General features: G+C 39.8%; 2 protein-coding genes across 2 annotated transcripts in view; both read left to right on the forward strand.

Annotated features, from left to right (window-relative positions):
* The window catches only part of LOC137981423 (NLR family CARD domain-containing protein 3-like), an 8,500-nt gene extending 1,129 nt beyond the window's left edge, over nucleotides 1-7,371 (forward strand). Inside the window, exons 3-6 of the mRNA XM_068828567.1 lie at nucleotides 2,400-2,480; nucleotides 3,797-5,439; nucleotides 5,557-6,604; nucleotides 7,163-7,371. Of these exons, the coding sequence (XP_068684668.1) occupies nucleotides 2,400-2,480; nucleotides 3,797-5,439; nucleotides 5,557-6,604; nucleotides 7,163-7,371 (2,981 nt within the window). The remainder of the gene's footprint in view (nucleotides 1-2,399; nucleotides 2,481-3,796; nucleotides 5,440-5,556; nucleotides 6,605-7,162) is intronic.
* Nucleotides 1-12,500, forward strand: part of LOC137993521 (uncharacterized) — a 520,905-nt gene that overhangs the window by 202,706 nt on the left and 305,699 nt on the right. The window lies entirely within an intron of this gene.

Raw genomic sequence — 12,500 nt, forward strand, 5'->3', positions numbered from 1 at the left:
TACAGTTGCGTTGTTATTTTTGTGTGACATCATTTGATTTCTTTGGGTTTTTTGTTTGCGGTTAAAGGGGGTGTTGTGTTTCAGTTTTTCACACGCCCTTATTAGTCGTTACCGGCACGTGGAATTGTGTGTAAGTTGTTTTTGGTTTTGTTCTTTTTAAGCCATTGGCGTAGTGGAATTGATATGTGAGTGATCCTTTTCTTTGATTTATCTTTATGTTAGTTTCATGACACTCATAGGATTGCTGCTGATTACTGTAAATCGCCAACTGTGTGTACTGTAGGTAATGGGTGCCAGAAATGTCTAGCAGCAAAGAGCTTCTAGAAAGAAAAGGCTCTCATGGCTGGGAACCCCGGAAATCTAGCAAAATGCAATAAACCCCCACACACAAGGGGTAGAGAGTGAGCAGCAATCACACTGATAAAATCAGTGGGGAGAGAGAGGGAGGGGCAGGTGGGGAAACACCAATAAAGAAATCCCAAGATGCCATTGAAACTACCCAAATGGCTTTGAATGACAATACAATGTATTTTGATTCGTGATGCTCATTGGTTTCAAAAGTTCATTAGATACCTGCGGCATGTGTCTATTTGTAATCACTGCTGACCACAGAGGATGGAAAATTACATGTACTCCTTGTTGTTAAGTCTCATTATTTTGACAGCTTTACCATAGAAACAGTTTAAATAATCAGATTAACTTTAAGCTGAAAGTCTTAAAGAGACTAAAGCCCAGTTTACACTACAGAAAATTTTTGGCACGGCTCAAGTAAAATTGGCATGGGTGCCTAAAAAGAGCTCGGCAAACTTTGTTTACACTACACCATTTTTACCGTATTTTGGGGGCTGGGGAGGGCCCGGGTAACTTCTCTTGTAGACATGCGCAGTTCAATTATAATCAAGAACGTCCTTGTGATTTTGGTAGAGAATGAGAAGCCATCTTGAAATAAACGCAAAAAAACGCTAGCCTATATGAATTAAGGCTCAAATTTGGCCCTTTAAAGTGTTTACACTACTTGTTCTATCTGAACCGTGCCTATTTTTTTAGCACCCGTACCATTTTCACCCGTGCTCGGGCTACCTCGCCGAAGGTCCCAGCACGGGTAACAATTTTGGTTCAGCGCGGATGAAATTTGGTACTGACAGGTTGTTTACCCTGCAAATTTTATCCGAGTCGAACCTTTTTTTTTTTTTTTGGGACTCGTGCCAATTTCACCCAAGCCGTGCCAAAAAATTTCTGTATTTTAAACCGGGTTTGAAGCACCCAATCACTGTATGATTTCCCACTTAAATTGTTTGCAAGAAGACACTTACTTAACCAGGTAATTAGGGACACTTTCAATGTTTACCACCATTTCATGCTCACTGTGATTTTACACCTGTAAGATGTGATAATCGATAAGACAATACACTTATTCTAATTCATCTTCTAGAAAATCGTTTTCTCACTATTGAAATAACATCTGATTTACAAACTGGTGCATGAATGATCGGATTTTGCCAAAATTAATGATCAAGTCTGTGAGAAGTATGTAATATTTTTGCCAATAATGACTTTTTTTTACTCCCAAAAAAATTTCAACAACCTAGCGGCAACAGTGTATGTGTCGTATTTGACTGGCTCTGACTGCAAGGAAATACTTTCAAGGTTTCACGTCTGCAAATATCACTTTTCCTTTGTCTTGATCAATACAATTGCAATGAATTTATCAAGCAAGAGCATGCTGCACAAGAAGGCTATAAAATACAATGCGTGTCATCAAATTTTATCTTCATCCATCTTTATTCATTATTATTAGCATCCATATTTGACTTATTGAAAGTATTTGTATTCTTGGGAAACATGTATCAGTTAATGCTCTATAAGGTTTTTGTGCATGGCCTACATTTGCGACATACTATCTTGGGATGTTTTTTGTGCTGTTTAAGTTTGTTATTTACTATATTTCTCTGATAAACAATAATGAAAACCTTGTACTATTGATATGAAATGATTTTCTCTCCAACTTTCAATATACCAACTTACCCACTGTTTCAGTTTATAATTACAGGTATTATTGTCAAAGTCCTAGTTATTTGTCCTATTTTAATACTGATCTACTGACTTGGTTTGCTTTCTGATGTGTGTTGTCTTTGATTTTTCAGCACTTGTACTATGTTTTCGAATACAGCTGTACATCTCTGAATATTATTATAGTTTATTTTAGGTGATCAATTTCCTAATTTAGCATAGTTCCATTCTCTTCTCAGTCAGCTGTGTCATAAATGGTTCTTCTTTCTGTCTAGTTTCTAATTTGTTAATCTAATTTAAATTATTTGTCTTTGACAGTGCCAATAAAATTCTTGCTGTTTCTTTTGTTATTAACGTGACAGCGGACTGTGTTGGTTATTTTACAATAGACCCTGTGCATCCAGAAGCAAGCTGTGCTGATGTTCTCTCAGCAGCTGCAGGAAGCAGCACACACAGTCAGCATGATCAAGGTAATAAATTCTAATCACTGAAAGAAATTGTCAGGCTACAACACAAGGCAAGCAAACTCCTTTCATCTTCCCTCCTTTTCGTCTCCCTCTCTATTGATATAACTGGCTCTGCATCTCCGGTATCCTTCAGAAAGAAACTCAAAAATGCCATTCCACATAAGTATTTTGTATCTTTCTTAAATTCATGCCCATCTGAATTTTTATGTGAGTGAAACTAAGCTTACAAGCCTTAATGGTTTTTATTAGGTTTCCTCATCATTAAATTTCTTTTTCTGGTATCTATTTATAGTCTGTAAAACCAATATACAATGGCAAAAATAACATAATATAAAATAAAGTAAGTAAGGTCTGGAAGTTGCTTAAGTGGATAGCGGAATTTTTTTTGTAGTTAAACTATTAAAGCATATATTTTCATTCCGGAGATATGTGTGTTATTCCCCATTTATTATATAGATGCTGATGAAATACCAGGATTTCTCCTTTTACTAAAAAATCATATCTTCACAGCGCGCAATATGCATATCATTTTTATCCTTCACATGTGAGAATATAGGTGTCGTCGTGGTAACGAACACGATTAGCCAATAAAACGCAAGCTTCCTCTTCATTGTAAGATACTTTCGTGCGTTAATAAAATTCTTCTCTACTACATTGACAAGTTATTGTATAATTTTACCTTATTCATAACTTTCATATCTTGTTTCATGTTACACAACATGCGTGTTTTAGTGGTTGGTGACCACTTTTTCATCATTTCGAAAATGAGTAAAAAGAGTTGTTTTAAATCTAGACATTTCATCAATATCTATATAATAAACAGAACATAACATGGCCTCTTGGGGATACGAATTTTATCTTCTCGTGCTGAAAGTATCTCTCACTTGTTCACTCAAAGATAAAATTCGTATCCCCGCGCGGCCATGTAATATCCTCCATTAATACTACAAATTACAGTTAATGATAGGGAGAATATTATATGATAAAGACTGCTTGAGAGAATTGTGTGGTTTTTGACCTGTTGTTACAACTTTTTTCTTAAGAAATGATATCTTGTGTTGAAAAGTAAGGAAGTATTTCACCATTTGATAATATAGGGTTTGGTAAGTAATTTGCATTACTAACAAACTACATTTTCGGGAAAAACATCTTGCTTTTGTGACAAAAAGTGACCATTACTTAGTGACATTTGTTTTTGAAATATTGCTAAATATGGGACCCTCCGTGGTGTCAAAACTAAGAACACAGTAAGGTTGAGGTTAGAGCGAAAAAAACACTACAGGCAACACCTTTTTAAAAATTGTGTTTGTCTTTTGCAGAATTATCACATTCTGCCAATATTATAGAAAGGGTCCGTCAGCTCTACAGTACTCGTGAAAAAAGTATTTTTCCTGTTCCATGTCTTGATGACTTCAGCTTTCATCTCGATGACATTTTTACCAAGCTAAAGATTTTAGGCAAAGAAAAGACAAGGGGAACATTGACTGATGAAATCACCAACATGACAGCTATCTTTAGAGGACACAAGGGGTGTGCAAAGCCACGGGCTGTTTTAATTGAAGGAGACCCAGGCATGGGAAAGACGACCTATTGTCAGAAACTGGCATATGATTGGGCAATGAAACGAGAAGAATGGGACAAGTCTTTTCCCGAGATCGACGTTCTGTTGCTTTTAAGGTGTCGTGATATCAAAACTGATATTTGGGAGGCCATTGATGACCAAATTCTTCCTCTTGATATTGACGTAGAAGACAAGGAATGGTTCTTCAAGTTCAGTCGAGAAAATCAATCCAAGGTTCTGTTAGTGCTTGATGGACTTGATGAAGTGGATTCCAGTAAAGTTGGCATGTACAATGACCTTCTGGAAAGTAAAGTTCTACCCAATTGCCACATTGTTATCACATCACGCCATGAAACTGGTAAGAGTGTAAGGCGGTACTGTGACACCCTGTGGGAGATTATCGGATTTAATTTTGAAGACGCAGAGAGGTACATTCTTAAGTACTTTAAAGGCATGGAACACTTGGCAGAAGAGCTACTCAAACAGCTTCTTTTTGGCATATTTGCAAATGGAGACTTGAGACAGTTGACACGGAATCCTCTTAATACGGCTTTACTTTGCATCCTTTGTGAAGATTTCAAGGGTGTACTTCCACCGGATAGGACGCAGTTGTACACAGAAATGGTGCGATGTGTTTTGTTAAGATATGAAAAAAGAAATCGATCATCGAGTGGCAGTGATGCTGACCTACTGGAAATTTACAAGGATGACCTGCTGCAGTTGGGATGCATGGCGTTGCAGTCTTTGCGTAAAGGAGAGTTGTTTTTCGACGAGAATGAATTTAAAGGCAGTTCCAGTAATTTGATCAAGTTTGGTTTTCTTTCGATCCAGACCGGTGGCAACAAGAGAAAACCTTCCTCGCGCTTTTGCTTTCTTCACAAGACCTTTCAAGAGTTCTTTGCTGGCTTTTATCTTGCTTATCAGATCCTTGTTGGAGGCACAGATTGTAAATCAGTAGTGACCGATGTGAGGAACAGGAATGAACTGAAACAAGTGCTTTTATTCATGAGTGGTATTTTGTCCGCAACATCTGAAGAGATGACAGTTTCGTTGGTAAAAAGCATAGCAGAGCTTGCAAGTTCGTCCAATATGGGAATGGAGAATTACAAAAAAGAAATTTTAGAAATAGCTCTTGATTGTATATTGGAATGCAAATGCCATGGAGAGAACCTTCAGTCTAGGTTACTTCAGACCTTTGGACAGAACTTTCTTGTTAAAGATCTGGCCGTGGATATTGGATTCCATCATGTGAACCTTTTTTGTGAAATTCTCAAAGTCAACACATGCTTGACTACTTTGAATCTGACTCAGAACAAAATTGGTACCGCTGGCGTTGAATTCCTTTCTGAGGCTCTCAAAGTCAACACATGCTTGACTACTTTGGATTTGAGTGTAAACAAAGTTGGTTCCGCTGGCGCTAAATGCCTTTCTGAGGCTCTCAAAGTCAACACATGACTGACTACTTTGGATTTGGAATGGACCATAATCCATGCTGCTGGCGCTGAATTCCTTTCTGAGGCTCTCAAAGTCAACACATGCCTGACTACTTTGGGTTTGGGATGGAACACAATCCATGCTGCTGGCGCTGAATTCCTTTCTGAGGCTCTCAAGGTCAACACATGCTTGACTACTTTGGAGTTGAGTGTAAACAAAGTTGGTTCCGCTGGCGCTAAATCCCTTTCTGAGGCTCTCAAAGTCAACACATGCTTGACTACTTTGAATTTGAGTGGAAACAAAATTGGTACCGGTGGCGCTGAATCCCTTTCTGAGGCTCTCAAAGTCAACACATGCTTGACTACTTTGGATTTGAGAGGCACCGAAATTGGTACCCCTGGCGCTGAATTCCTTTCTGAGGCTCTCAAAGTCAACACATGCTTGACTACTTTGGATTTGAATGGAAACAAAGTTGGTTCCGCTGGCGATAAATCCCTTTCTGAGGCTCTCAAAGTCAACACATGCTTGACTACTTTGGATTTGAGAGGCACCGAAATTGGTACCCCTGGCGCTGAATTCCTTTCTGAGGCTCTCAAAGTCAACACATGCTTGACTACTTTGGATTTGAATGGAAACAAAGTTGGTTCCGCTGGCGATAAATCCCTTTCTGAGGCTCTCAAAGTCAACACATGCTTGACTACTTTGGATTTGAGAGGCACCGAAATTGGTACCGCTGGCGCTGAATTCCTTTCTGAGGCTCTCAAAGTCAACACATGCTTGACTACTTTGGATTTGAATGGAAACAAAGTTGGTTCCGCTGGCGATAAATCCCTTTCTGAGGCTCTCAAAGTCAACACATGCTTGACTACTTTGGATTTGAGAGGCACCGAAATTGGTACCGCTGGTGCTGAATTCCTTTCTGAGGCTCTCAAAGTCAACACATGCTTGACTACTTTGGATTTGAGTGTAAACGAAGTTGGTTCCGCTGGCGCTAAATCCCTTTCTGAGGCTTTTAAAGTCAACACATGCTTGACTACTTTTGATTTGCAATGGAACAAAATCGATGCCGCTGGCGCTGAATCCCTTTCTCAGGCTCTCAAAGTCAACACATGCTTGACTACTTTGGATTTGGGTAGAAACAAAATTGGTTCCGCTGGCGCTGAATCCATTTCTGAGGCTCTCAAAGTCAACACATGCTTGACTACTTTGGATTTGAGTGGAAACGAAATTGGTTCCGCTGGCGCTAAATTCCTTTCTGAGGCTCTCAAAGTCAACACATGCTTGACTACTTTGGATTTTGGGGAGAACTTCATCGATGCCGCTGGCGCTAAATGCCTTTCTGAGGCTCTCAAAGTCAACACATGCTTGACTACTTTGGATTTGAAATGAAACAAAGTCGATGCTGCTGGCACTGAATTCCTTTCTGAGGTTCTCAAAGTCAACACATGCTTGATTGCTTTGCATTTGAAAGGGAACAAAATTGATGCCTCTGGCGCTGAATCCCTTTCTTAGGCTCTCGAAGTCAACACATGCTTGACTACTTTGCATTTGAGTTGGAAGAAAATCGATGCCGCTGGCGCTGAATGCCTTTCTGAGGCTCTCAAAGTCAACACATGCTTGACTACTTTGGATTTGAGTGGAAACTAAATTGGTTCCGCTGGCGCTGAATGCCTTTCTGAGACTCTCAAAGTGAACACATGCTTGACTACTTTGGATTTGGAATGGAACAAAATCGATGCTGCTGGCGCTGAATGCCTTTCTGAGGTTCTCAAAGTCAACACATGCTTCACTACTTTGGATTTGGGGGAGAACTTAATCGATGCCGCTGGCGCTGAATGCCTTTCTGAGGCTCTCAAAGTCAACACATGCTTGATTGCTTTGCATTTGAGTTGGGGGTGATTTCGATTGACCGTATTCCAGGAGAAGAATACATGGAATAAAATGTAAAAATCGTTCGTTTTTGCGGAGAGTCTTATTAAAATAGACCATATTTGTATTCTCAGTATTGGACTCGAACTAGCTTGCAATAAGCTCATGCGGGAAAATCTTTTCAAATGCTAATACTTTTTATTCTTATAGAGCTGGAATTTTTTCCCGACAGCGTGCGCTCTCATTGGTTACTTCGAGATCACATGACTGCTAACAATAAAACTGTTTCCTGCCAAAAGTCTCTGAGCGGGCAACATTGCAAAATCTATGACGTGCGAGGATAACAGTGCACTGTGACCCACAAATGTTGACCAACGACCGCCGTTGCTGTTGCCGTTGCATGTTTTTCTTTTTGTGACAAATCACTTAATGATTTAATTTTTTGCCTCGAATCTGGATGTTTCGCTCGGCTGCGCCTCGGGGAAACATTGAGATTCTCGGGAAACAAAATTAACCGTTTCTCTCGGGACCAGTCTTAAGTGTTTAATATATTTCCCCGCATTAGCCTCCATTGCAAGCTAGTTCCAGTGCAATACTGAGAATACAAATATGTTTCTATTGTAAAACATCTGCTCAAATGCTACTTTAAACATATGTTTATTATCCTTGTTGCGTCAAAACGCCAGACATACCATTTTAAAACATCACTCCACGTATTCTTATTCCGGAATAGGGTCAATCGAACGCACTCTTGGGTTTAAATCAATTATTCTCCCAGAGTCGGGTGATTAATTCCTTTCTAAGGCTCAGTCTAGTGCAGCAAGCGTATTAGGGGTGTCCGGCGTATCAAGAATATCAAGCGTATCAGGTGTATCCAGCGTTTCAGGGGTAACTCTGATACGCAGAACAACCAACAAGTTTTAACCCGGGGCGGCCGTTCCAACCACACCGGTAAAATATGAACTCGAAGACCTCGCTGGTCTCCTAAATAAAACACTAGAATTGTAACTTTGATAAAAAAGCCGAGTTACATTTTATCTGAAAATATGGTGACATCACGAAGTTTATCCATGCAGTGTTGTAAATGTGTTTATATTGTAGGTATCTGTTGTTGTGGATCATCATAGAACTTTTCGCTAGCTTTTTTAATGTTCGTTTTGAAGGCATAGGCTTCTACTCATTTCAATTCAACTCGTCAATCAAGCAATCGGAGCAGGTTATTCCTGAAACACACTAACACTAACCAAAATGGAATACTGGTGTTCAACTCTTTAATTCCTGTGTATCTCGTCAAAAATGATTCCTTCTCTTTAGGCTCTTAAGAAGTGAATCAAGTCCTCTATTTATTTAAAGATTAACCCTAAGATGAGGTGTCCCTCGATAGCATTTTCTATAAGAAATTTCTTTCATGTAAGAGCAGTAATTCAATCAGTATTTGATTACCATTAAACTGTAGGAAGTCGTTCTTTTCGTTAAAGTTAAATGAATTATATTTTTTCACTGTTGAACGTTGTGAAGAGTCTGGCCTATCCACCCGATCAACCTCACAGCCATTTTGATCTCCAAAACTCTGCACCAAATTTTATTACCACCATTTGCGTTCATCATTGAAGTGTGACTAATTTTGCATGTAGTTTTACCTTTTAAACGTTAACGGTTTAGTCTCATACCTGTCACGTTTGACCAATGAAACGTTTGCGGACTAAGGTCACGAAATTGATAACGTTTTTGGCGCCAAACGATCATGTTTTGTTGACGTGCTGTGCATGTTTTCAAGTTTTACATCGAGTGTAAGCAGGTTCATGCTCTAAGCAACTATGGAGTCGGTAATGCAAGTGCAAGTCGAAATGGGTAATATCAGAAGGGTTTTTCTCATGACTCCGCCAAAAACTGTTGACGAGTTGAACAAGGCCATAACGAGTAGTATTTTTAAGATGCGTTTTTCAACTTTCGGGATACTACATGAAAATGACGTAGGAGAGTATCATGAGAGTATAGAGTGCTTACCATTTAGCCAAATAACCCGCGAAGGATGATCGTAGCATAAAGGTAAGCGATTTTCAGATTTTATTAACCAACCGGATGAGAATGGCGCTTAACATTTACCACCCGGCATTCCATCCCGCATATTTACTCGATGTTGTGAAAAAGGGCCTAGAAACGGAACGATTCTCGCGAATGATATGGGAAGTTCCCGATTTGCATTCCGAACGGAAAAAGTGGACTATCTCTGGAGCTTTCCCACAATTTCCGAAGAGATTTCCCAGAAAATAGCCTTTACATTCGACGTCTAACAGAAATTTCCGGATTCTTTGGCTAAATGGTAAGCACTGATCTATTTAGTTTTGAATAACGATTAGCCTGAGAATTGCCAATTTCGACATCAAAACTAATCGTAGGAATAGGCATTCAGCGACTCAAGCTAAGTCAGTATTCAAGGGCTCTTCAACTTCTGTGAAAACAAAACCTGCTGAGAGAGCTGATCCATCTAGTTTAGTTTTGAGACGCAAACGGCAACCGGAAGTGAGCTGTTTTCCCTTTTAACCAAATTTACATTCTTAAGTATCTTTTCTCCATTAGACATGATTAGTATAAAAATCTGGGAGACACCACTGTCCTGGCTCGCGAAATGTTCTCTTCCGGTTGCCGTCCACGTCTAAAAACGGAAGTGCTTATGGTGGCTACCTAGATTATTTGAGAATACAAGTTGTACAGGGCACGAGTTACAAAAGGAAACCTAGTTAATTTCTATTAAGTTTTCCCCGTAGAGATTTACCAGTATGGGTACCGATATAAGAAGGCTTATATTTTTTTGGTGTCAATTGTTGGATTAAGGCCGTTACCATGGCAACATCACATCTAATGACAGTCAGATGTATTCTTATTTTTGACCTAACTTTCTTAATATTTATACTTTTCTTCGGTGAAATTTTCTTCTTCTTTGCCACATACTGGAAATCATATTGCCTGACATTTTGAAGTAGTAAAAAGTCAAGATTGTTCAGACGGTTTTGCCAATATTCTGTAGTTTGTCATTTTTCTAAATATATTCGATTAGCTCTGACAGATTTTAACAAATTTTGGGTATTTGATAGGACCTGTACGTGGTTAGAACAGGGCCAATTTTCAAAAACAAAAAAATTCCCAAAGGAATCCGGAACGCGAGAAAATGAGCAGTTAATTTTACAGATTTGGTTACACTGACGTCACAAAAATCTGAAAAACACGCGCGATTCAGGCTTTACGCGCCATACTAGTGCCCAGCTTGCGCGCGGCCCTAAAACCCTAGGGACCCTCCTTAAACTCGCTAATATAGCTCTACTGAAGGACGCATCACAGCCCGGGTTTCTCTAAAGAGCGATATCCTTTAATTGCATTGATAGGGGTGAGCAAGATTCCACAAGGACCACAGAAATCATCGATTGAAACGCGTACGGATGAAAATGTCAAGCCTTTATGCAAACAAAGAACTTCTCTTGAAAGGTAGGTCATAAAAAGTGAAGAGAAAATAGAACACAAAAGGTCCCAGATTCAACAACTACGGGAGAAAGTACACGAAACTGAAGTGAAAGTAGAAAGAGGGGATAGGAGGGGGTTAGGTAAATATCTTATCTCCCTATTTTTTAACTCATTTTTCTCCCTCCTCCCTGAATTTTTACCTCTCTCCCTGATCAGTACGTTAAGTAACACTACACTTGCAGCCTAAATTCCTTCCGATGTTGTGACTCTATTAAAGAACTTTGCTCTTTGAAAACCTTGAATACCTACAGACTATAGTACCAGCTTACCTTTGTATGATGTACTCTACCTTTGTGGCATTTGCAAACTAACAGCCTCATGCGTTTTTATTGTATTGATTTGATGTATTGTCTTAGTCAGTATTCAATGGGCATTTCAGTTTATTGCTGCACATTTCTGAAAACCTAGTTTACATGCAGTGCAAAGAAGACAGAAAACACTTCGTACTCACCATGGCCTTGCTGTTGGCCCAGTTGTTTGAATCGACACAGAAGACACAGAAGGCACACGGATGGGACACAGACCCTCCAAAGACCTAAATATCCAAAATGTCACGTTTCGACGAACACTTTCTTGAGGTCTCACGATTTTCCCACGTGGCATCTAAATCTCACGTACGGTCAAACAGAATATCTTGCAATGGCCAAACAATGAAGCGAGAATTTACTAGCTTGAAGCGCTAAAAGACCACTCAAAATACCGCAAACACCGGAGCTTACGGGCTTAAAACAGCATTGGATACCCAGGGTCTACCCAGGGTTCTCTTCGATATAATTGTTTAGCGGGTCCAGCGAGGAACTTCCGTGGTAGCAAAAGTCTCTTTTCTTTTGCGTTCGCCGGGCTGAAGAGTACAGGAAAAGAGACCTCTGCTATGGGCCGAAACTCATTGCGTTGAGCATGCGCAGCGGCTACTTAGCGACCGAATCCACACATGATACTTCATGTTGTGTGGGCTCATGTAACAACAGAGGAATTACTGTAAAGGAATGCACGGGACACGGCGGGCTCAAGTCACAGTCAGCAAACATAAATGGGGCATGCGTTTCGTAGAGTGCCGTCTAAGGTTGTGGACAGCGGTTGGATCAAAGTGAGTTTTCGACCCATGGTAGAGGATTCTTTTCTCGTACTCGTCAGCCTAGTGGACGCAAAAGAAAAGTGACCTCTGCTAACTGGGAAGCGGGGAACAAATCTGTACAGTTATATTAACATCTATTCAGATCTATTCGGTAAAGCGTAAAGACTTATGTCATGTTTTCAAGATATTCTCCCTCTCCCTTTTCATGCTGGTTCTCTCGTCTCCATATTTTTGGGCGTACTTTATCCCTCGTCCCACAATTTTTTTGGCCGTTTCTCTCTGCTCCCTAAACCGTTCCTTTCCCCTCTAGAAAGAGGTCTGATCCTCGAGATGGAAATATTTGCAGAAATTGCCATTTGCGTGTAGGACACTCTGCTCGTAGGTGCGAGTACGGAAAATACTCATCTGTCTTGCAGTGTGGAGAGAAAACATTTCATTCTGGTGAACTCAATATGAAAGAAATGCGTTGTCAAATCAAGAGACATCAAAGTGAGCTTAACAAGTTAGTCGAAGAATTTGAAAGTAAAAAAAGTGCTGTAGAAGGATGAAAGACAAAGTACAAAGC

The sequence above is a fragment of the Montipora foliosa genome, chromosome 1 (genome assembly GCF_036669935.1).
Source record: "Montipora foliosa isolate CH-2021 chromosome 1, ASM3666993v2, whole genome shotgun sequence".
In the NCBI taxonomy this organism is placed as follows: domain Eukaryota; kingdom Metazoa; phylum Cnidaria; class Anthozoa; order Scleractinia; family Acroporidae; genus Montipora; species Montipora foliosa.